Source organism: Bradysia coprophila, assembly GCF_014529535.1.
Source record: "Bradysia coprophila strain Holo2 chromosome X unlocalized genomic scaffold, BU_Bcop_v1 contig_12, whole genome shotgun sequence".
Lineage (NCBI taxonomy): Eukaryota > Metazoa > Arthropoda > Insecta > Diptera > Sciaridae > Bradysia > Bradysia coprophila.
Window position 1 is genome coordinate 356,952 of NW_023503293.1, and position 25,163 is coordinate 382,114.

The 25,163-nt window shown below is 36.5% G+C and overlaps 3 protein-coding genes and 1 long non-coding RNA gene across 4 annotated transcripts in view; 2 read left to right on the forward strand and 2 right to left on the reverse strand.

Annotated features, from left to right (window-relative positions):
- Positions 1-90: 90 nt before the first annotated feature.
- Positions 91-4,579, reverse strand: LOC119067492 (vacuolar protein sorting-associated protein 16 homolog). The gene is made up of 9 exons (XM_037170499.1): positions 4,421-4,579; positions 4,136-4,325; positions 3,796-4,069; positions 3,163-3,728; positions 1,645-1,898; positions 1,425-1,573; positions 1,239-1,360; positions 878-1,183; positions 91-815 (listed from the first exon to the last, which is right to left on the reverse strand). The coding sequence occupies exons 1-9, from the start codon at positions 4,477-4,479 to the stop codon at positions 213-215; spliced, it is 2,523 nt and encodes an 840-aa protein (XP_037026394.1). The 5' UTR covers positions 4,480-4,579; the 3' UTR covers positions 91-212.
- Positions 4,580-6,043: 1,464 nt separating this feature from the next.
- LOC119067494 (ubiA prenyltransferase domain-containing protein 1 homolog) lies at positions 6,044-7,707 on the forward strand. The gene is made up of 3 exons (XM_037170501.1): positions 6,044-6,243; positions 6,337-6,770; positions 6,832-7,707. Exons 2-3 carry the CDS (start codon positions 6,411-6,413, stop codon positions 7,465-7,467), a joined length of 996 nt encoding a protein of 331 aa, XP_037026396.1. The 5' UTR covers positions 6,044-6,243; positions 6,337-6,410; the 3' UTR covers positions 7,468-7,707.
- Positions 7,708-12,817: 5,110 nt separating this feature from the next.
- Positions 12,818-23,235, reverse strand: LOC119067490. Its single transcript, XM_037170498.1, has 10 exons — positions 22,775-23,235; positions 16,000-16,187; positions 15,751-15,932; positions 15,294-15,689; positions 15,078-15,232; positions 14,718-14,916; positions 13,701-14,656; positions 13,458-13,635; positions 13,240-13,390; positions 12,818-13,174 (listed from the first exon to the last, which is right to left on the reverse strand). The coding sequence occupies exons 1-10, from the start codon at positions 22,947-22,949 to the stop codon at positions 13,025-13,027; spliced, it is 2,730 nt and encodes a 909-aa protein (XP_037026393.1). The 5' UTR covers positions 22,950-23,235; the 3' UTR covers positions 12,818-13,024.
- LOC119067496 overlaps positions 19,896-25,163 on the forward strand; it is a 30,528-nt gene continuing 25,260 nt past the window's right edge. The window contains exon 1 of the long non-coding RNA XR_005085951.1: positions 19,896-19,906. This is a non-coding gene — a long non-coding RNA (uncharacterized LOC119067496). The remainder of the gene's footprint in view (positions 19,907-25,163) is intronic.

The window sequence follows — 25,163 nt, forward strand, 5'->3', positions numbered from 1 at the left end:
ATGTACAAGTTGAAATATCTGGTTGAAAATTGACCAGATGGTACCTTCGATGGACCACAATGAAAAGTAATTTTCGTTTCGCTACTATACAAAGCTTTTATTTTGGTATACAAATTTTCTGTTCTTGTTGAATAAATTATTATCTCTTTTGGAACTTTAAAATAAAATATCTTTTTCGTTTGCAGACGTTTAGCATTACAAAAGCCAGAAAATTATTTCTTTGCCGATAATTGTCCTATAAAATTCTCTATCTTCGCCACCATAGCCCGATCATTCATTTTCGTTGCATTCATATGCACCGTCCACAAACTCTGTAGATCTTTTTGTTCGAACGCCGCCAACGCAGCATCTTCAATCATGCCGGCCCGAATGAACCATTTGATTTTCTTGTGGCTGCTACATTTGGCCAAATACTTCCGAGCCTCCTGGACATTGTTATATTTCAAGCACACCTCGACGAACGGTTCATAACCGATCGGACTTTTCTTCGATTTGGAAAATTTGTCCAATTCATCCCATTGGAAGTGGGCAGCGTAGACTTCGATTCGTAGCCACCAGTACCGACGATCCGGCACTTTGTATTCGCTTTTCATTTTGTCGGCCAGTTTAATATCTCCGATATTTAGAAGTTGCTTTATTGTGTCATGCACCGATAGTCCATAGAGTTGTGTCGTTTGCGATGAGTATTTCTCGGCGATGTTTTGTTGCTGTTTCAGTAATTTACGGGCGTCGTCGCACAGCTCTGCTTCGAGATCTTTGTGTTGCTTCTTGTAAGCATTGGATACGATGGGAAGCGATGAGGCGACATTCGAATTCTAACAATAATTTGAGTTAATGTTACTCGGCTGGTACTATGTCCACGTTAAACTGAACTCACCTCAATTCCTTCGCGCAATGCAAATTCGGCTTGAGCCAAAAAGTCGTCCTCCTGCATAAATATCTCTTGCAACGCCGACTTACTGTACATCGTACAATATTTCTTGTACAAATTCTGTGCCAACGGAATTTTTCGGATGATCATCTGAAAATCGCCCATCTGAGATGTTTCCTTCAGCTGAAGCAGAACCGTGTACACAAGGTCCGTGTCGCCAGACTGCGTTGCACTGAGCAGGGCTTTTTTACTTTCGCCTAATTTCAGTAGAAGAGGAACTTGTAAACTAGACTTTGGTTCCAGTTCGAGAAGCTGAAACAGTTGATGTTAGCTAGAATTGTTGACCAATCGACAGATTACGTCTTACCATAATTGCCAATTCTCGTTTACCGACTTCTTCCGCTTTCTTGGCAATGTTACAGAACGAAATGCCTTCAACTTCTGGATTACGGAATTTGAGAGCGATTTTATTTGCCACTTCTCTGTCATCTGTGAATGATACAACGTGTGAGATGGCTTCAGTGAGTTAAGTCGCACCGTGATTTGTACTCACTTTTATCATGAATCACCTTGTGGAATGCCCAGTGTTCCAATATCCTAGATTCCGGTAATTTCAAATGCTTAGCTATGTGAATGGCCAATCCATAATGCTTACGGAATACTAGACGATCCAGGATCACATTTGGCTTCAAATGATGAAATCTGTTTGATTGAAGTAAACAAAAGAGAAGAGCAATTACAAAAATGTCGGTCCCTCAATCCCTTTCACTTACTGTTTGATTGTTAAAGGAATACCAATTTGACTGTCTCGGATTGCATTCAAAACTCTTAATATTCGACAGATTCGAATATATTCGTCCGGATTGTGGGATGGAATGAAAGCTTTACCAAAGTACGCGGCCCGAATGAGGCTCTTTTGCGTTGTCGAATCGTATTCGTAGCCAGCGGCTTCTACACATTCATTAACAGCCGACTGTAAATTGCTTTTTATTGAACACAGATATTCGTCCGATTGGTGGCTTTTCTCCTGCAAACGTGCAAAAAATGTCAAGGTTAGCATTTACCACATAAAAATGCTTCTATGAACACCTGTTTCTTATATCATCCGTACACAACACATAAATCCGCGTTCTGTACGTGTACTATAAAATACGATGAACATGTGTGTTGTTTACACTTTCCTGTACAAATGAACAATTCAGTCCGTATACGCTCACTGCAACAAGTCTCTGGTGCTTGTTTACTTCATTAGGCAGTGCAGATAAAGTTAAATTTTGCACGGACTATGCGTATTTGACTTTGACCTGTTTTGACATTTTTTGAATGAAACGAAATAGAAACGACTCTGATATGGAGCAAAGATCTGTTGTTGCTACGCCTTCGACCAGCCATTATATTTACAAGCAATGAACCTAATTCCATCCAATACCGTAAGGTAAAATGGAAACAAGTGGATTCAAAAATTGAGAATAAAATTCTAACAAAACGTCTCCAACACTTAAAAGATCGTCGTTGGGTCCAGACATCAATATCGTCCAGGTCGTGTACTGTAGTTTTTGGTAAACAGTACGAGAAGTTTGTAATTTTTTCTTCTTCGAATGCCTTAAACACTGCTCACACGAAGATTTTCGAACTTTTTAGAAGTTTAACCTGTTTCTTATTGTGGGATTAACAATAAAAATCAAAAACGATTTTGACTACCCCAGTGTGGACCAATTTTTGACCAGTTCGAGCATGAAGCCGTAATTATTTCCTGCAACTTACTCAGAAAATGCTCCTGAGTCATTTAGTGCCTAGTTTTTAAAAATCGCCGATGGCTTGTTTTCTAGTTGTTCGAAGTTTTCGCAAATTGACTCTTAAAATCTTTGAGTTGAGTTGGTGGTATGGAATTGTCGATTCGATGTAAAAAAAAAAATGGTTTTCTTTCCCTGAACTAAGGAAACGAAGTGTGTTCCGATACCCTAAACGAAAAAAATGGTTCAGTTGATCGGTCGTTAACACCAATTGTGCACTAATTTTGGCATATTGCGTTGGATAGATTTCGGTGCACTGAATTATTATTATTTCTGCCGATACACTCAAGTAAAAATACCAACAATGAGTACGAAACACCCATCCGTTGGTCCTAAAGAAGTCTGTGGTTCTACTGTAGCCACTTCACATAAAAATTAAAAAGGTCCGGGACAGATAGTGGTGTAGTAGTTATCTAGGGTGCAGTGAGCTAAAGTAACCACACGATAATAATTGGGTAGAACAGTTGTTCTGGAGTGAAAACTAGCAGACAAACTCACCAAATATTTTTTATGAGCCTCGAACAACCAGCTGGACGACTCCTGACTGTTGATTGCGAAAATATTGTTCACACATTTCGGTACTCTCTGAATCATTTCATGGCAATTATTCGTCAACACACGCACACCATCCATTTCCGGTATCAGAAAAATGGCCGGATCGTAGCTGTACAAATTCGAATCACCAGCCACACTAATAACGATCAACAGCGATGGATACGTGATGACAATAGCATCGGATGATCGGCAATTTTCCGAATCTAAAATCCAACTAATTTGCAGCAGTCTCTCCGTTCGCCCGGTATTGAATTCGCAAAATTTCGTTTCCAAATCAGACGTGCCCATCCACACTATCCCATTGTTTGTGTAGAGTGCGATGTAGGCGTGATTGTATGAAACGGACATTGCGACAATGCTGCTGTAGTCTTTCTCGAACGAAACGTTTTTCACCGAACACACACTGTCGCCCTGTCGCAATTTGAGCAGTTCCTTTTCCCTTGCAACTAAGCAAAATGTGTTCCGTTCCTCAGTTATTGTCTCCCAGCATGTTGGATCTACAATTGATTCTGCAAGAGGAAAATATCGGAAATGAGGGCTGAACGCAGAGCCTATGAAGGTTTTTAAGATACAAACTTGGCATTGATGGCAGTTGTCGATTCTTTGGCTCCTTGATGCTGTTGATCAAAAATATACGAAAATTTGTGGTCATTAGAGCAACTCCCGTTCCGGCAGGACTGCTGAATATTCTAACATCAATAACTTTTGTGTCTTTCGCTTCTTGGCCCATACTGAAAGTGTGTTGATAGTTTCCGAACATATCATAGATTGACACCAATCCATCGTCCTGTACACAAATCAATTCTTCATTGTCCGACCACCCCATAGCAAGCAACAAGCCGCTGTTCCACTGAAACGTAGACAAAGAACATTTTTAAGATCTTTTATCCATACACCTGACACCGATCGTTCTCACTGTAATGGTTCCCAGCAAAATACCGGACGCAGTAAATATCCTCACGACTGGCTTCACGGAACCCGTAATCTTTGCTAGTTTCTTAGGATCACGAACAATGGCCATTGGGCCACCGTATGGAGCTGCACATACCATCATGTGTTCCAGTTCGGTGTCCAGAGGCCATTCCATTGAGTACAGCTCATATTTCCTGCGGAAAGTTATTGTTTATCATGTATTGGTATCACGCCCAAAACAAAGTCACAATTGGACGGACAAGTTGATAATTTAATCCAAAATAGTTACCTGTAAGTGATTCCCGGATGGAGAGTGAACCAGTCTCCGGTATTGTATTGAATAGGCATTTTATTTCGTCAATAAATTCCAATTTGTGTTTTTTGTTTTTCTTTTGCACAAAACTCTTCTTCAATGAAATTTGTGAATCATCGATACTGATCTTTAGTACCATATGTAATGCACTGACACATGACTTTTGATTCGAACTTCACCACTTTCAGTGATAGAGCTAATAGAGTCAGATTGTTTCTTTGAGATGATTTGCTGCTGCCCGTCAAAATCAATTATTTTTTAGTAATTTAGTAGTCACAATAGAGTGAAACAACAGATTCTCATATAATTGGTAAGACTGTTGTGAATTTATAAGTAGGCTACAGTCCCTCTTTCTCCCGAAGCTGATACGGCTGCATAGCACGCCCGTGGTAGCAGTAAAAGACTTAGAGAAAAATTCAATTGGCAATGACTGTAATTTCAGTAAATAAAATCCCATTTAGTGTTGACGGAGAGCGAAAACCAGTTACATTTAATAGGCTACTTCGCCGAATGGAACGCACTCACTAGCCATGGGGTAAACCAATGAAAGTGTAAAACAGGTATGGTCGATCGTTCGGCCGGAGGACATAAAAATTTGATTTACGCACTCAAACACACTCATTTTCATATTATTTTGACATAATATATGAATGTGTTTAAGGTGAATTTGCCGATCGGCCATACCTGTTCTGTACTTTCATTGGGGTAAACAACCATTTGACTGAGTGCGAAGCAACAGAGATATATCAAAATATCCATTCGGCGAAGTAGCCTATTAATCTTGAGGCAGCTTTCAAAAATTCTTGAATGAATAGAAAACATTTTGCCGTATGATTCACATATTTGTTAAAATCTCTGGTCAGAAATCGCTATGGGTGAACACTATCATAGACTGTTATGATCAGAGCGAGAGCTATGAGGACCAGTTAATTATAACATGAAGTGAAGTAACTACTTGTCATTGAATATTTTCATATAAATTTTTCAGCTTCATGAAAATGACGCTACGTTAGAAAGACCTCAGCACTTTCCATTTTGAATTTCGACCGCACTTACGGCGTGAATTTGACAGCTACACCTCCAGCGAAAACTGACCTATAGTGATCCCAACTCACAAAACTGGTCTCTGTCTGGATTTCAACAGTTTATTAGTCAGACCCATAGACCAACACGACTCATAGTAATTCTTTAATCGAAATGCAGTCAAGAAACGTTTGCTTTGTTATTTTGAAAATAGATTTATCGTTTGTATATGTGGTCCCTTTATTATAAAACAGCTCATTTTGAGGAAAACTCCCTAACTGCTAAGATTACTTCTTGGTCACATCACAGATCATAACTGGCCATTTAGAGAGCGACGTATTGTCAAAATTGGCATTAGAACAAAAGAATTCTGCCATTGGCCAGTAAGATATGTGTTTTAGAAATTTTTAAATCTTTCCGGCATTTTTTCTTTTTGTTTATACTTCACACCGCTCACACCGTTCACACTGTAGTTTCAATTTTTTTGACAGTTTAATGCAGCGCAAAACTGTTATTACGCTACGTATACGCTAATCGAAACCATCGAAACACAATGTCACTATGCCAAGCGCAACAACTACTGTCAACTAAACATCAAACTAATACTAAACACATCAAACCATCAATGAAATAATATGTGACGTGTACGTACAGTTAAAAATTTAAATTTTAATGTTGAACGTATCGCCATTAAAATTAAACTTTAAATTAAAGTGAATCCGGATAATAATTGCTCGGACTTAAGTGATGCTCAAGTATTAGGTTTTCATTAAAAAGTGACAAAAGTCAGATTTTTCAGTGTTGACACATCTAACCTAAAAAAATATTCAGAAAACTTTGAAACCAAAATCATTTGTTTCCAAAAATAAAAACTTTTTATTTGAACTCGTACAAGAGACTGTGTGTGGTGGATGTGTACGTGTGATATTTGTGTTCTACAACAATGACAACGAATGCAGAGGAGTCGTCTATGATAAAGCCGCATCAAAATATGAATGGAAAAGGTAAGGTTAAGGAATCGTCATCAGCTGCTTTAATGAAAATCAAAACATATTTGCTGGCCCTACGACCATGGTCATTATCGGCCAGTTTGGTGCCGACAATTTTAGGATCGGCTATTGCATACCGATCGGTCGGCATGAACGAATTCAATTTCGTTATATTTATTTTGACAATCTTCACCGTCATCTGCGTACACGGAGCCGGAAATGTAGTCAATACTTACTATGATTTCGTCAAAGGCATTGACAATCGAAAATCCGATGATCGGACGCTGGTCGACGACATTCTATCGAAAGACGAGGTACTGATACACGACAGTCTCTCCGATTCCCACATTAATTCTCTAAATCCAAATTCTGTAGGTCACGCAACTGGGAGCTATTTTATACGCAGCTGGATGTGTTGGCTTCATTCCTCTATTCATCTTAAGTCCAGCACGAATGGAGCACCTTGCGTTCGTCTACTTTGGCGGATTATCATCGAGCTTTCTGTACACCGGTGGCATAGGTTTCAAGTACATTGCCCTCGGCGATGTATTAGTGCTGGTCATATTCGGACCGATTTCCGTTCTGTTTGCATTTATGTCACAGACCGGCCGACTGGAATGGATGACAATCTACTATGCCATTCCGTTGGCACTGAACACGGAGGCTATACTACACAGTAACAATACTCGTGACGCTGAAAACGATAAAAAGGCCGGCATCGTCACGCTGGCTATTTTGATCGGCAGAACTGCATCGCACGTCCTCTATGCAATACTGATGTTTACGCCGTACAGCGTGTTTGTCGTTATCAGTGTGAAGTATTCGTATTGGTTCTTTTTGCCACTAGTTACACTACCGCAGGCATTCAAAATTGAGAAACAATTTCGCAGCGAAACGACACTGCAAAGTGTGCCGAAGAAGACAGCCAAATTGAATTTATTTTTCGGCGCTTTATATGTTGTGGCGTGTTTTTGCGCCCCAAATTTACCGTTCATAGCGCAGAGGTATTAGTGTGTGATCGTAATGAAAAAAACAAAAAAAACAAATGAAAGATGAAAAACACAAAACAAATTGAATGCTAGTAACCGAACGCAATTTATTATTATTTTTTCGCTTTAGTTTATTTATTTATTTATACACACAAAAGAAAGAACTCGATTTTTGTTTTGCATTATCATGTTACGTGCTTATATATGTTGGCTAAAAACTTAACTTAACAAAAGATACGAATGAACTTTACTTAATCGAAGAGGTCAATACTTAAGTGATGGATTAAAAACAAACAAACAAACATCGGCTGTTGCAATGTAACAGACTAACGTTATCCCTTCGGAATTTTGAATCTTTTAAGTAATTATGTTTATACCAATGCCCTCACCCGGTGGAATTGTATGTTCAATAAGACGGCGCCCCTTAAAAACGCAAATACGAGTGGCACGGGCAGTCCTGAACTTAATGCTCAAACGTCCATTAACAGATCCGGACTGGCCATACTGGAACTTCGGGTGATTCCCGAAAGGGTTTTTGTATGAAATTTGTTTTGAAATTTTAAGGCTTTTTACAAATGATTTGTATGTAGCCCCAGTGCCAGTCCGACCCTGTCCATTTATATGTACAATATTACAATATTAGTACAATATTAAATTAAATTAAAATATTATAGATTAATTACATGGAATCGGATTGCGTGCTTTTCGGTTATTTACGACTATAATCGTATTCTGTACGGTTGCATCCGATGCATCCGCAATTATTTAGATATGTCGATCGAAAAGTAAATCTAAAATGTTGTAATCTCAATGTTTCGTTAATCTACTTAGGAATTGTAAGCACATGATTTTCTGTGTGAACAATTCTTCCATTGTTCTGATTCAAAAACAATTAACCAAATTGACTCACAGAGATCAATGGAGTCGTGTGTGATTAATTGTTGTTTGCGTATTTACAGCCGTTATCTCTCTGGTTTTCTTTTTCAATCGTTTTACTGTGCGCGCAGCACCAATCGCACATATGTGAACGTTCTTATTTTTATGGTGAGTCTAAACACCCGTCTAGAATTCCAATGATATTCCAATTAGAGGTGTGCGCCGGCGATTAGAAACCGATTTGTAGGCTGCCGTTTCGAATCACACAATGTACGGTGAAGACGATTTTCCGTGAAAAGGCTTCTGAGAAAGGTTTTAAAGTAGCGCCGATCTAATTCTAATCAAAATTCTTTTGGTGACCTATTCAAGAAATATCATCTTTGAATATTGTTTAATCAATTATCACCTGCACGTTTCTGTGTAACATTGTATGATCCGAAACTTCAGCTTTAACCTACAAATCGGTTTAAATGCTCGAAATACCTCTAATTCCAATATATTCACACACAAAATTGATATGGGAAAATTGGGCTGTAACTGTGTGAATATAGCTGTAATGAATTCATTGGCGAACTAGATTGATAGAAAAAAAAAATGCTTTGCAACATTTCGGGCATTACATTCCGTGTAACACTAATAAGATTAGTGTAAAATCACAACAAATCTGTGAACAGAATCTGGACAAAAAAATCAATGACCCAACTAAACTGAGAGCGATGTGTTGAGTCGGTCAAGTTCACGATCTCATCCAAAGTGAACGTTTCAATAATTTCAAGAAAAAGAAATTTAAACGAATTGATCGACAGAGGGAATATTTGGCCTCGTGATCTTACAAACAGTGGAACTGTTTGTAACTCTTTACGAAAGAGTCTTTTGTAGGGGATATGCAGACGGGAATTTTTCGAACCAATAGCTCTTTTGTGTATGCTTTACGTCTAGTGATTCGTTGAAAGAATTTTTGGTGATCTAAGATTCCCGAGAAATTTGTTACTGAAAAATATGGCATGATCCTCGTGAGGACCTCGATAGATAAATTGGGGGAGGGATACAAATTGGGAATTAAATTAGGATTGCTACAGACTCCAGGTTTCTCCCGGAATTCTGCAGAATTTCTGCAGGGCGATTATTTTGACTATTTGATAATTTTCGTTGTTAAGATGACTTGATAAGAATTAAATAATTTCTATTTTCATTTCATTTTGTTCATTTTTTTCCATACTTTTTTTTTGTATATCCAGAGCTTCCATGATACCATTTATACCACGAAAACACCTTAGTTTTTCGTCTATTTTTAGAATATACTATAACTTCACAACTCAAACAAAAGCAATCTCGTTTCCGTCTTCAATGTTACTTTTTAAATAAATATCGCCTCTTTATGCATAACCACATTCTCAGAAACGATATTTTTACAGCTAAAATGTAAAATACTCTTCTTGATCTTTGAACCTGTTAAACAATGTGTATTCTCTGTCAAACAAACGACCTTAATAATTATTTTTTTTTGCTCGCGATGATATAATGAAGGAAATTTATTTCAGCAATCCGGTAGGTAACCGTTGATATAACCGATGCGGTGCGTGTTTCACAATCTCATTTTAGAAAAATTAGAAAAATATTGAAATTATGACCCTATCACAGGATACAGTCCCATCAAGTTTAGAAAAGGTACCGTTCCGGTTATGTTCCATTTTGCCGGTTAGTTCCGTATTAGTGATTTAGATAGGAACTCTTTTACGATTCGAGAATTTCAGAAATTGCTGTCATAATTATTGGTTGTATGACACAGTGACCCCCGTGAATAAAAACAATTTATTTGTATTATAAGTAACTCATTCACGGAATCGTTTAAAACGTTCATATTTTTCCCATTTTCGCTCATTTTTGTTGTTAAGTAAGTTGCTGTAAACGATAGAGTCGGGCTAATTTTACTCGGAAAATGTTTGTTCCTTATCACTTTATCCGGAGTAGGATGCTGAACGTTTTATGAGACTATATCAGTGAAAAGATTAATGTTTTTAATAAAAACAAAATTTTAAATCGCGCAGGATACGGTTAATTCGATTTTTGACCTGATCTGAACATGACAATCGAAAACCTGACCTGACCTGAATTCGATCTGATCTGACCTGATAACTTTCGAATTTATCCTGACTTCACCTGATTCATTTGCATAAAAAAATTGTGTTTTTCGTCCCGTCGTTTCATTGGGGATATTTGAATAATCAAAAGTAGCACATTTGTCACGATATTGTTGTAACAATTTGCCAAACAAGTCAGGTCAGATTTTCGATTTTCAGATTCAGGTCCATTCAGGTCCATTTCAAGTTGACCTGATGTGTGTTCCATATAATTTCTCGAATATTATTATAGACGTTATGACGGAGATAATTAGAGATAAGCATTTGGTTAATGAGGTTTCGCCGAATTTGTAATGGATTTCTTCGTTCGATGGTTAAAAGATAAAACGTTTGCGTTCTTAAAACTGTACAGTCTGCGCATGTATTTAGCGGAAAATTTATTTGTCTGTATGAGCAGCGCAGTAACATTTCTTTTTCCTCAGGGATCCCCGGGTATTGATTTAATTATTTAAATAATTTCATTTTTATTTCTATAAAAACTTTTTTTATTTCCTACACAAGAGAAAATGTAAACAAAATATTTATTTGAAACGATTCCTCAATTAAATTGTAGTTGTCCTTGATGTCGACGAAAAATATGAAAAGTTTTATATTTATAAAAAAAAATGGGAAAAATCATTAATTAGATTTATAAATATTATAATGAACGAAAAGATGAGATGTTAATCAATTTCTTAATTTATTTTCTAAGAAAAGAAAAACAAAAAAAAAACTCTCAATAAAATTTACATAAAATTTGTTCGTGTAATGAACAAGAGTAAGTACACTTTATATAAATTTTAGCTTTTAATAAATTTTCTCAGAATAATCTAAAAATAAAAGAAAATGTTATTTAAGCTAGAGAAATGGAAAAAAAGTATTTTGTACAATATGATATAGTAAAATAAATTCAACAATAAATAAATCAAAAAACACATTTCAATGATAACAAAAAAGGTAAAACATTCGAGCAAAGCACTTCAAACAAAAGTGATCGTAGGTGTCAGCTGCCCAGGGAATGTAACCGCAAAATTTAAAACCGGGAAAAACCGAGTTCGTCATTTATTCTTCTGCCCGCACGAAGTACTCTGAGCTGAAATAGTAGACTACATTGAATGCGACGGAAAGCATTGAGGGATCAATTTGTGATACTTGCGAACTCACTCGTGTGTTTTCGAGCAACACGGTTTGGAAACTGCTATTTTGATAAGTGTAGTGATATGGTGGATATGGTACCATTTTGGAAGGCTTGTCAGTTTTCCATATATTTACGGAAGTATTGAGCAATTATTTTAATGAAATTAAATTCTCAGATATTCCCTAATTTTTCTATCACTTTTGATCTTTTTCTCTAATACATCGAAGTTTCTTTTGTTGTTTTTACGGTCTCTATACCTTTCTTTGAGCTGAATTGATTTTTACAAGATGAACAGAAACCACAATTCGGGAGCTTTAAGGAATAAATATAATGTTTGTTAACCAAAAGAATTGGTACTTTTCTTGATTGTAAAAATGAGGAATTGCATGTTGAAAGTTACTCAATTTATCGATCCAAAAAGCTTTTACGACAGAAGGCATAAACACTTTTTAGTCGCATTTGGATCGATAAATTGAGTAACTTTCAACAAATAATAAATTTAATATTGAGCCCACAACGTTTATTCAATCGTGCTACTCGGCAGTAGAATGTTAGGTGATAATTTTTGCATGGAATCGAAGTAAAAACCGATTTTCATATTTCAACTTTTGGAATTATTGTGGTTCCCAAAGTTCCACCAACCACATGGTCCTCCATCTGCCCAAGTTCTAGAATTCGAGTAATTCGAAAAATTCATAAGGGTTTTCTTGGGTTCCCTTCTCTCTTGGCTTCCCAAAATTCTAAACGGTTCACCATCTTCCTAGAACTAAAACTTTAGAAATTTGAAGGACTTGAGAGGTTTTTGGGGCCCTTTGATTTTTAGTATTATTGAGGTGTTTGTGTGTTGGCTCCTAAAATTGCAGCATCACATAGTACACCATTTTTCTAGTTCAAGGCCTGTCGGTTTTTCAATGATTAGTGAGGTTTTTTGGGTTCACTTTTATCCCTGTGGATAAATTTTGTTTTATTTGAGAGTTACTTCGTCCGGGTTTCGGAATTCCGTACTAGGTTTTCAGATGAGGTAGTAGTCACGGGTTCGAACGGGTATGCACATTCTCCTCTTCTTTATTAGTCCATATTAATCCATATTATAAGGTTTGAAACACAGATGCATAGTACAAGCTGACGGAAGTTATATATCATTCGTGAGAGCGTCCTCAATGATCGCCAATAAAACTGGCCAACAAAAACTTTTCGATCACGCTTCGAGAAACAATTAAAAGAAAAAAGCGTTGAGCAATACATACGACGGGTTCAATAGTTTAATTTTGAATATTATAAGAAATTACAAACATTTTCGTGTGCCACAGTAAAAATATCCAAATCTACCATGCAACCGTTAATCCTATTTTTTTCTATAAACCTAAAAAAATGGCAGTTACAATGGAAATGACGTTCCTATATTATTTCACGCTTTTTGTAAGTTGTATCGCAAAACCGTCGATCTATTTGTTAAATTTCTTCAGCTCGTTTTGAATGGCTTCGATAAGCGGTGCGGTGGATAAAATGGTGGAACTATGTGGAGCAAGCACTCGAACAACATCAACGGCGGGCGGTTCGGGCCTATGAAATGGACCAGCACTTAACGGTCGAATCTGTATTTCGAAAATGTTCAATTCAGACAATTGTAAAAAGGGATTATTACAGACAATGTTATTACCAATGGTGAGGGAGCACTACTACCCCAAGCCTTCTTGTTGTAAGGCGATGGAGGTGTTGTACGATTTTCATTACTCGTCTTTGATGGAACTGCGGTGAAAGGTCGATTGTATTTATGCTCAGATATTGATCGTGATAAATCCCCTCGATTTCTGCAATCGATTTTTTTCGAGTTTTAACATTGCAGTAAGTTCAACGATGGATGTTAAATGCAGTCACCTGTACATATCCATTGCGGACTTTGATTTATTTTCTATCGGTCGTATTGCACCAGGAACGTCGTTGTTGCCAATCTCAGTGTGAGTATCATCATTCGAGTATAGTTTGATTGCACCTTCTAGCAGACCTTCGAACCGTGTTCTCGTTAGGACTGGGTCTCTCAGCGGACTCATGACTTCTATTAACAACGCGAAATTGTATTAGCATCGCAATTTACAATAAGTTTGTGTTCAATCGGTTTACCTTTGTTGTCCATCATTCTCTTGTGCAATTCCCAATTGAGGACACCTGGATCGGCACCGTCACTTTGACTTCTGCTGAAGCCTCCGTCACCTTCAATATTGCTCTCAGGACCAACACCCACATTTCGTCCGCTCTTGTATTGTGCGTCAACAATTCTCGGTATTCCGCCGGTGTCTGATCCCTCGATTTCGGAATGATCTAAGTGTGTCATACTAACGGGTTCCAGGACTCTACTTAATGGTTCTGGTACGGTACATTTCGGGAAACTTCTAACTGAAGCCATGCTTAAATATGATCCAATACTGATGCTATCGCCAGGTGATCTTCCTCTCTGTAAAGCTCGTAGAATTTCCTTGTTAAACGCTTCCGTAGGCGACTCAAGTTCGTCGTCGGGTGACCGTACACTAAACTTATTGTCTTGTAAAATTTTATTTTTATTGTATTGCTGCAATGGTCGTTTGCTGTCCCGTTCATGATTTTTTTCCGATCCGTCAAACACTTCGCTGTAAGTGGAACTCTGCGATGAGTTTGTGTTCCGTTCGTCCATCGATCCAACCCGATTCTCTGATAGATATTTTCGTTTGATTTTCTTGCGATTTTCCTTTTTCTTCGTCACAGTTGCATATATTGGCGGCTCGGCACCCTTCGAATCGAAATGAGCGATTGGTTTCTCATCGAGAATATTTTCTACGTCTAGCCGAGATCGTCGCTTTGGGTAAAAGATAGACGAATCCGATGTCGAACTGCTAGGTGATGATAGTGGTGGATGTGGAAAATGTAGCACAGGATTCTCGGTCTTTCTCTTCTGTACAGCCATCATCGCATCTGTGTCTTTTTTGCCAACACTATCAGCATCATTTACGAATGCTATGTTCTCAATTCCATTTTCACTGTCGGCCTTTTCGATTTCTTGAAGGTGACCTGTTGATTGATTCTTGAACGACCGGCTGGTGAGTCTGTAAAAAGAATCAGAAATGGGATCAACTTAACTCTTAATTTCACTTGTTAAAATCAGACCTCTTAACTTCAGCTGATCGTTTCCTTTTCGCCCGGGTCATCAGTAATAAGCCGATAAATAACACGACCAATAATATCGTAGCGATAATTGCAATAATGATCATGGTCGGACTTTGTCCGATAACTGCTATCAGATTTGAGTTTTGATTCACTTCAGTTGATGGTATTAATGGAGTCGCTTGTGGCTCTTTCAAATATGCTAGAAAATTTCCGAGATCAGAAATCTGCTTTATTAATTTTCACAGCTAAATGAAGAGCTGCGGTGCAATTCGTATGCTAAGTAATTCACGGTCCCGAATAAAACCTTTTCCCACAGCACCCCTGACTAAGATAAATACTTCTTTCCTTTCCATCACTTACGTTCTGCTTTTATGAACACTAATTTCTCCATGACCCGAGCCACTTCCTCCTCCGTGACCAATTTCATGTCATCGGCTGCTGTCTTGGCAAGCACTGGCTTTCTGTCCACAAACACCGAATAAATGATTTCGGTCTGGTTGCCAGCGGACTGATTTCTAAAGCGATCGGAAAATTCGATTATAGCGGAAATGTATACAGTCATGTTACAATTCACACCTAAAGCTAGGGACTGTACTGTCTCCCCTAATATCATCGACCAATCGACTATCGTCACTAACCAACGCCGTAATGTTATGAACAACAACGTTGATTCGTCGATTATCTCCATTTCCCTTTAAAGCTCGTTTTTTCGATGATGGAACGATCACATACGCGTCCTTATTGCTTTCCACGGTCGTATTCAACGCGTCTCTTTTCCTCAAGCGATGGTAATTTGGGTGTGGATTTGAAACAGTTTCGGTTTCCCTAACATTCTCAACATTGCTGTCAGTTTGATCCGGAGAGATTTGGTGCGTAAATGAAGAAACATTCATCGAATTCAGACTCCTTTTACGGTTATCGGTACGATTACCAAATATGGTTTGGGATATGCCCAAGTGCCAGGACTGTTGTCTGAAAGTGTTAAAATCGAATCGGTTTCCGACACAAGAGCTCAGAAATACGGAAAATGAACCTCGAAAATGCCATACGATACAGTTGTGCCAGCTTATCTTCAATAATCGGATAGTCTTCCTGTGAAAAATATCCAGCGAGAACAGTTAGCAACCAGTATCGTCTGTCGGAGGGTAAATACCCGGATGCATATGTATTCGACTCGGTACAGTCATGTAAACATAACGGATCTGATTCCAAGTCCTTTTTGCATTCAAAACAATTATTGATCAAACGGTAACCAAGGCTACAAATTTAAATAAGTCGTTACCATGTTTCCATCAATGTAGACCGTTGCAACAACTGTTGATGTTGTAATTATTGTGTCACGAGAGTTACTTTTCTCTATCACGGACTTTCTATAACTTGGAGGGCCATCTCCAGAACCAGTCCAAAAGAAGTCTTCCAGATGGATGTCATACTCGGATGATTGTAAAGCGTTTTGGATCAAGCGATCACCTGCAACAATAAAAAACCACTCTAACTCTGACTATGAAAGTCCATGAAAATATTTTAAACTTTAATGTTCTTTAGAATTTGAAAAGAACGTGTTTGAAGCTATGATTCCATTCAGTAGTGAGAGCCGACCTTTTTTAAGGTGAGCTAAAGCCTTGGCTTGGAGTGTAGATGACGTTGTACAGCTTTAGTGTCTTCAGCAATCCGTTAGATATCAACTAGAGCAATCATTTTTTGAAGGTTTCATCGATCGGCTTCATACAAAATTTAAAGTTATAGGTCGGCTAATGTCAATGTTTCGCATTTTCTCTAAAAAATGGTCCTAGCCGACTTATAACTTTTAATTTTGTATGAAGCCGATCGCTGAAACCATGAAAAAAATAATTTCTCTATGTGATACCTAATGGATTGCTGAAGACACTAAAACGGTACAACGTCAACTCGCTGCACTCCAGTTTTTGAGAAATTGCTGTAAAAAAAGGAATTATACACTGTCCAGGTATATATACTGTCCATGTAGAGTACCAGCAAGTGCGTTTGTACCATTTGAATATCTCGTCATTTGGGGGGGGGGGGCATTTGAAGGCTGTATTTTTTGCGTTGCAATTTGGCAACGGGCTACAAGCAAATATACAAAGCTCCGACGGTGGAACAAATACGAATAAATTTTCAAACATCAAAAGGGCAAGCAAGGGCCTAGCAGACAGTCACTAAAAAACGGCGTTCATCTGTAAATCATTTATCGAAACAAGATAAATTAGAAGAGTCTCCTTTCTGCAATTTTATTAACAAATGAAAGACGTACTCCTTTCCACAACTTTACTGATAAAACACATTCGCATTGACAAATTTGCAGAAAGGAGACTGTTGTTTGTTCTAATTTATTTTGTTTCGATAAATGATTTACAAGTGAACGCCGTTTTTTAGTGACTGTGTGCTAGACCCTTACTTGCCCTTCTGATGTTTGAAAATTTGTTAGTAGTTGTGCCACTGCCGGAGCTTTGTATATTTGCTTGTAGCGCGTTGCCAAATTGCAACGCAAACAAGGCATCAGAACAGTCGGAGCGTTTGCTGCGACTTAGCCCCGTACGACCCGTAATCCTATTTCGTCCGTAACCATAATACGTCCGTAGCCCTAATACGCCCGTAACCCTAATACGTCTACAACCCTCTAATGCGTCTGTTACCAAAATGCTAGTCAAGTTGGGCATGGTCAAATTTACAGAAAGTGTTCATTTTTAAAATTGCGCATAGCGCAATTACGAAAGCCCGTACGAAGTACCTCTCAACTAAAACCAACAATTTACGACATTATTTTAGAAACCCAAAATTTTTTGCCAACTTTCCATTGGGTATTCAATTACCTCTCAAATGAAACAAAAACTAGCAAAATCGGATGAGATTTACTCGATTTATGTGTAAAAAACACTTAGGGCCGAGTAGCGGCCTTAGTCCAAGGGCCCAAATTTGAAACTTTTTTGCCATCATTCTATTCGGTATTCAATTATCTCTCAAACGAAAAAAAAAACTAGCAAAATCGGATGAGATTTACTCGATTTATGTGCAAAAAACACTTAGGGCCGAGTAGCGGCCTTAGTCCAAGGGCCCAAATTTGAAACTTTTTTCGCCAAGTTATTTTCGGTATTCAATTACCTTCCATAAAAAACTAAATCTAGCAAAATCGGATGAGATTTACTCGATTTATGTGCAAAAAACACTTAGGGCCGAGTAACGACGTTTGAGCCCTCCCAACAAGCCCACGTTGCATCTTACCCAAAAACAATGTTCAGCAACTTTGTTCTCGTCAATACCTTTCATTTGATATATCACAAGCAGCTATTGCGTGCGTATTTCGGTAGATATCGTCGAAAGACTGAAAAACACCTATAGGGCCCTAGCTCTGGAAGGGCCGACCCTACCATGCCCATTTTCGAACTTGACCTTACTTTTGTCGATACCAATCAGGGAAAAAAAGAATTTTGAAAAAAGGTTGTGATTTACTCAAGCTAGAGGGGTCACAGACGGACGGACGGACGGACATTTTTTTTATTGCGGATTCGTCATCTATGAACACAACCAAATGCTTTGCCCTTACTGTCTGCTTCCAATTCGACGTGTTACAAACGGCATATTAATCTTATAAGCCCCCAGTACTTCGTACGGGGCTAAAAATACAGTCTTCAATACAGCGTAACGGAGAATGTTCGTTTCCGAAAGAAGTGGAAAGGACGTGATATTTCATCACAGGGCTTATGCAGGGCATAATTGGAATTGGAATTGGAATTTCAATTCTAATATTCTTAAGAATTTTTATTGATAAAAGTATATACCAAGAAATGGTGGTCAGGCCAAGCCGTCATTCCAACCCGTAAAAACTTGAATCTCTTCTCTACATCATTATTATCAAAATTATCAAAATAATTAATAAATAATTTGGCTGGTAAATCTGGTAAATTCTTGAAATAAAACAAGCTAGAATGGGTTAAGTACTACAAAAAATGTAAAATATTTCGTCCGATCCTTAAAATTTTTTTTTTCACAAATGTCCGATGCTACTTTAACATGCAAAACCAGAATGACGAACATACGATGGTGCCATGGTATCGGAACATGTTGCTAGGGATGGGAGACGTTCAAAATTATCGATAATATCAATCGAAAGAAATTATCGATAATTGATTAATCATATCGTTATCGATAATTTAATAATTATCGATAATTTAATAATTATCGATAATTATCAAAATATCGAAATTCGATAATTATCAAAATTTCTATATTTTGATATTTATCAAAATATCGAAATTCGATAATTATCAAAATTTCGATATTTTGATATTTATCTGAAAATTAATGATATTATACCAATATATCGGAATATATCGATAAATATCGGATTTTCGTACCGAAATATCGGTATATCGAATTATCGATATCTTGATAATTATCAAAATATCAATAATTATTGATTATCGATATTTTTTTTGATAATTTTCGATAAAAAAAAGTCAATAATCATCGATTATCGATAATTATAGATAATCATTATCATTATCGCCCATGCCTACATGTTGCGTCCCAAACCAGGTTTCGATCCATACTCCATGGGATGACCGTTACTTCATCAACACGTTTTCAATTCTTAAATTTTTTCAAATTCTAAAAATTCCTAAATTTGAGAATTTTAAGAAATTTCAAGAATTAATTCTCAAAAGTCTTAAAATTCATGAAAATTCATAAACTTATGAATTTAAAGATTTTCTAAACATTTGTCAGTATTCTAAGAGGTTGATTCTAAAAATTCATGGGAAAAAAATCAGAATAATAAGCTCCAATAGCTCATATACAATAAAATATTCTTCAAATAACCTACCACTCGGGATGTTTATGTTTGCATCGGGCTAAGCTACGATAAAATCTACTATCATTTGTAAGCCACGACTATTTTTGGGTAAAGTATAGTTACTTAATTTTACCACGTTTTCTTACATTTGTCCAAAATTTCCCAAATAAGGTAAAAGCAAAATAAAATGATCGAGTCAGGTTTTTGACAATTGAAATTCAATTGTCAAAAACCAGAATCGATCATTTTATTTTGCTTTCATTTTATAAGAAAATCTAAAAAAAACTTTTTTTTAATTAAAAATTTTGGTAATAAAAAATTATTAACTCGAAAAAAGTGACAACAAATTATTTGCAAAATTGACTTAGCTTTAGAAAATGTTTGTAAATTATTTTCAATATGACATAACATCGAAAAATCAACTACAAATAATTTGCATAAAAGACTTAATTTTTTTTTTGTGAAAAAATAATTGTTTAAATAGTCAAAAAGACTTAAGTCGAGAAAAGTGACAACAATTAATTTACAAAAGAGGCTTAAGTTCATTATGCAAATTAGGGCAGAAAAATTGTCTCTGTTTAAAACAGTTGTCTGTAAGTAAAAGACTTATCATTTCTCTTACTGTAATCATTATCATTTCATTTTGGAATTTTGGTCTACCGACTCTCCAGGCGATACAGATTTTAAATTTACCTATGCAAATACCTGACATATTAAATGCCAAATTTAAAATTTAGAACCATAACAGCTAGATTGCGTAATTAATTTTCAACTATAACGGTACATGCAACTTTTTTTGTAGGTCATTATATCGCTGTTACTCTTATCTATTCCTCAAAATCATCTAATTGCTATGATAGTATGACCCATACTGGTGACAAGGTATGCGTGAACCACATAAAACATTATAATTTACATAGCTACACAATATGTTTTTTAGAATAATTTGTAAAAATATCGTCAATACACAATTATAGTAGTTTTGTTATGTTGACGTACATATACATATATCTATAAGAGAGAACCGGAGTTATATTGATAAATCAGTTGGAAAAAATGTCACAGCAACAATACTTTATTTTATCGATATGTTCAAATACGGAAAACAATAATGTACAAAATGGTTCACTATGTACAATATTCTACATACCACTAATAGGAGGGTGTAATGTGAAAATAATGCAATAGCAATCTGACGACCTGGAAACGTTATTTCCATAAAATGTAGTCATCGGGGTGTAAAAATCGAGGTAAAGGTGCAATGATCTAATAAATTTCTTGATAGAGCTTTCGATTCTTTTTGGCATTTAGTTTGGGGCTCTGAGTGGTTAACACAACAAAGATATATTCAGTTTGGGAACAAGCTCATCGACCTCGGTAAACATTGTACGTTTCTGAAGTGCTTTCATAACTATGTGTATAGGCAGGGTCTGCACATTTTCCAAGCCCGATCGTTCAACGTTCTTATTTTTAAAATCCGGTACTTGTTAGGTCTGACAAACCTTTCAAAACCCTTCGAATGCAGCAATCGATTATCTATATCAAACACTAGACCATTTCTCAAACGAAAGGAATGACAGATTGAATATGACGGAAAAACGAGGAAGAACCAACAACGGAAAATTCTGTCCTACCATTCGCTCCATACATTTGCTCATATATACCGATCATTCGCTCATATTTCCCCTTGATTCGCTCATAATTTGCGCTCGTTCGTTCCAAGCATTCCCTCATATTTCCCTTCATTCGCTCTTGTTGTTTACACCGGAAAAATTTACGGTCATATAAAGAATTTATTATATCTCTTAACGGCGAAGATATATGGCTCAAGTGACTTAAGTCAATAACAAATAAATAAGATCAGTACTAGAGGTCGGAACAGATCAGATTAATCTGAAAATTTTCAGATCAGATTGAGAAATCTTCAGATCAGATCTGAACTGAATCTGAAAAATTGTATCTGAAATTTTCAGATTCAGATCAGATTACTATTGAATTGAATCTGATCTGAATCTGAAATTTCAGATCGCGTGATTTCAGATTCAGTTCGGATAAAAACTGATTTGATCTGATTATCTGAAAAATTTGTATGAAAATTTCAGGAAATTGCAAAAATTTTCAGATCAATCTGAAAAATTTCAGATCAGATTGCAAAAAATCAGATTTTCAGATTTCAGTTTGAATTCAGATTTGATCTGAAATTTTCAGATTCAGATCAGATAAATTTTAAATCAATCTGAACTGAATCTGAAAATTTCAGATCGTCTTTTTTCAGTTTCAGATCAGATAAAAGTGATCTGTTCCGAACTTTAATCAGTACTACCACAGCACAGTAACTAACTTCCCACTACTAACATGGACAATTTTTAAAGTCTACTGCACTGCCGAAAATAGATTCCCAATTTGAAATCGTACATTTGTGTGCTCATGCTTGGAGCTGGAGTGCTTTGATACGACTTAAGTTTAACTTTGCTCTGTAGCTTTGCTATAATATTAGACTTTCTTGTTGACTTTCCAGCAGAACTGTATTAATAGAAAACCTAAAGGTTACATTTTCTGCACCATCTTATGAAACACATGGCTATAAATTTGTAGACCCTATCCAAAAAAAGAGCATTCCATTTTATGTCATAATAAAGAGTAATAATAGAAGGTTCGTGTTCTATTGTTTGCTTCAGATACTTTTGACCTATTACGTAAAGTTCATTCTTCAGCTATTTTAATGCTCTCAATATCGATCTTCTTTTAATGTACACATACGTTAAAATAGAATAGTTGAGTGCATTCATCATTCTCACATTGATTTTTATAGCATCCCAACTAGCGCGAAATTACCGTTAATTATATTGTGTGTACACTTACACAGCGAACATTATTTTTTAGAGCATTTTAACCATTACACAATCATTTTATCTGAATGACAGCATATGACAGCATATTATATTTTGTAAACAGACGTGGTTGGACAAAAAAACGGAAGTAAAATCAGCAGCGCATAACTGAGGTCACTTTTTGAATATGGTCCGACATACAGTTTCATATTTGAATTTAACCAATTTTACACTTTGTTCCAATTTTTTGTTTAACTAATTGCTATTATCAGAGATTCACAAACAAGAATAGCGGGAATATCTATGTTGACATCCCCTATTCACTTTACTACACCTTTCTAATGTAAACATTTAATAATGTAGTGGAGATGAGAACGATACATAATTAGAAAATGTTTACATAAAACAGTATTTACCTTGCGTTTTGTAGAAATGAGACTCCAGTCCGAATGTAAATAAATCGCTGCTGCAGCAGATAAAACCTAAAATGTACATTTTCCACACTGCTTTCCATTTTTCACAGTCTCTCCACATCTCGTTACTTGATTTTAGTTTCGTAAAAATATTAAAATTGGACACTACGTTCATCATTCGGTTAAGTTATCTCGGAACGAGAACTGTACTTCCGTATTTGTGAGAACACATTTTTTACGCATAAACAGAATGCGTTTCCACCGTTTCCACACAAAAATATTTTTCCTTTAAAAAACAACAACAAAACACAACAAATTTTGTGTCCACCACGTAACTGAATGGCTTTATGAGCGATACGAAATTTTTAATTTTATTTACATTCAGAATGGTTTATTGCAATTTTCCAGCTATGTAAATATTGTTGACGAAATTAAAACCACCAAACCGTAGCTGATGCCCATTAATGAATAAGTATGAACACGAAGTTCCATCGTTGTTTTGTTGAGTTGGATTGTACGTAACTATGGTAACAGTTCGTGTTTATTTCTCCAAACAGCGACATCGCGTTGGAACGTTTTGAAAATTAGGCTCTATTGTTAGAATTCACATTTGTTTGCATAAAATTAATATTTTTCATTATTTGACCATCATGCGTTGATTAACAGTCTTTTGAGTATTAGACTTTAGTAGTAATAGATTGAACAATATTTTTCGTAGATGTCACCTATTCGGCTAATCTCTGAAAATGTTGTTACCCTGGCCCTATATTAGGCGTTTCAGTTAACTGAAAACTGCAGAAACGTAATATATGAATTGTCACTTGACCGAGGGGCAGAAATGAGTAAATAGAATGTACCTTCACCAAAACGTATGGCAAGTGCAAGTGGCAGAAATGAGTTCCCAAGCATAGATGTAGCATACATTTTCTATTTCTTTGGATCAAGAAACATAGCAAAAATGCGCCATCCAGTGCTGAAGTAAATTTTGTTTTCTAAAATGGATCAAGACAGAAACGTTAAGACACAAAACTAAAAGTTTAACGCTGCATGTAAAGGAAATATTTTCGAATTCAGTTCCCAGGCATTTATTTATTTACTCGTATAAAAATTTAAAAAAAATTACAAAATTTACAAGACTTGAGTCAATTGATCACATCACAAGAACACTATCGATCACAGATTTATGTCCAAGTCATTTACATATTTACATGAATAATCGTTGATGGAGAAAAAGTCTGTGAACTCACCACTGTATTTACGTTTCGGGCAGTCTTTCACTATGTGGTGAATCGTCTGAATTCCATGTCCACAGTCGCAAATTTCCGAAATGAATGGATCCCATTTGTGGAGCCTCGACCGTGGTTGGATCGAATGCGGTTCAATTGAGACCAGACCGGACGTGGTCGATCGAATCCAGGAAGCATGACAGTGGGGTCTGTGACCAGTTCTGAATTCACAGGGCAAGCTTCATTCCATTGATTTTTCCAGTCGTCGATCATGTCGTAATGTTGGTTCCAGGCATAGGCGTAGCACACATTTTCTATATGTTTGAATCAAAAAACATAGCAAAAATGCACCATCCATCGCTGAAATGAATTTTATTTTGTAGAATGGATCAAGACTGAAACGTTAGGACATACAAAACTTAAAATTTAACGCTACACGTAAAGGAAATATTTTCAAATTCACCTCCCAGGCATAGGCGTAGCATACATTTTTAATATGTTTAAATCAAAAAACATAGCAGAAATGCTCCATCCATCGCTGAGGAGGGATTCTTTTGAAAAACAACCTACCGAAATCGGACGCATTTTCCAGTGGACTTTTTTATATGTGCCTAGAAAGGTATCCTACCCTAGAAACCAAAACCACTTTCAAAAAAATTCTTCGAAGTTTGTGTGGCTGGTGAAAGGTGATCAAAAACCGAAAACTTGCACTTTTTTTACACAAATTTCTCCAGTTACACGAGCCGTACAGGGTCGTGTGGGGTGTCATTAGAAAGGTAATCACACATACTATTGAGCCGAACAGCGACTTATTGTTCTAACTGAAATTTGCCGATTTACACAAAACGTACATGGCCGTGTGGGGTCTCATTTGAAAGGTAATTTAATGTCCTTTTGGGCCAAATAGGGTCCTATGAAGTTTGGATGCATCTGATGAAATATGTACATCTAAACATTTAAACTTATATTTCATCGTATATGCATCCAAACCACATAAGACCCTATTTGGCCCAAAAGCACATCAAATTACCTGTCAAATGACACCCTACCTACACGACCATGTACGTTTAGTGTACCTGGAGAAATTTCAGTAAGAACAGTGTAAGTCTCGGTTGAAAACTTTAACTGTACATATTTCAGTGTCGATTAATTTTAAACAGAATAAG

Bases quoted from the DNA above. Each gene is read 5' to 3' on its own strand.
- LOC119067494 (XM_037170501.1), top strand. From the start codon at position 6,411: ATGACAACGAATGCAGAGGAGTCGTCTATGATAAAGCCGCATCAAAAT. The intron at 6,771-6,831 runs GTACTGATACAC...CAAATTCTGTAG, and splicing joins ACATTCTATCGAAAGACGAG to GTCACGCAACTGGGAGCTAT.
- LOC119067490 (XM_037170498.1), bottom strand. From the start codon at position 22,949: ATGATGAACGTAGTGTCCAATTTTAATATTTTTACGAAACTAAAATCA. The intron at 16,188-22,774 runs GTAAATACTGTT...TTATTGTTGCAG, and splicing joins TCATTTCTACAAAACGCAAG to GTGATCGCTTGATCCAAAAC. The intron at 14,917-15,077 runs GTAAGTGATGGA...GAAATTTTCTAG, and splicing joins AGTGTTCATAAAAGCAGAAC to CATATTTGAAAGAGCCACAA.
- LOC119067492 (XM_037170499.1), bottom strand. From the start codon at position 4,479: ATGCCTATTCAATACAATACCGGAGACTGGTTCACTCTCCATCCGGGA. The intron at 1,574-1,644 runs GTAAGTGAAAGG...TCAATCAAACAG, and splicing joins ATTCCTTTAACAATCAAACA to ATTTCATCATTTGAAGCCAA. The intron at 816-877 runs GTGAGTTCAGTT...AATTATTGTTAG, and splicing joins CATTGCGCGAAGGAATTGAG to AATTCGAATGTCGCCTCATC.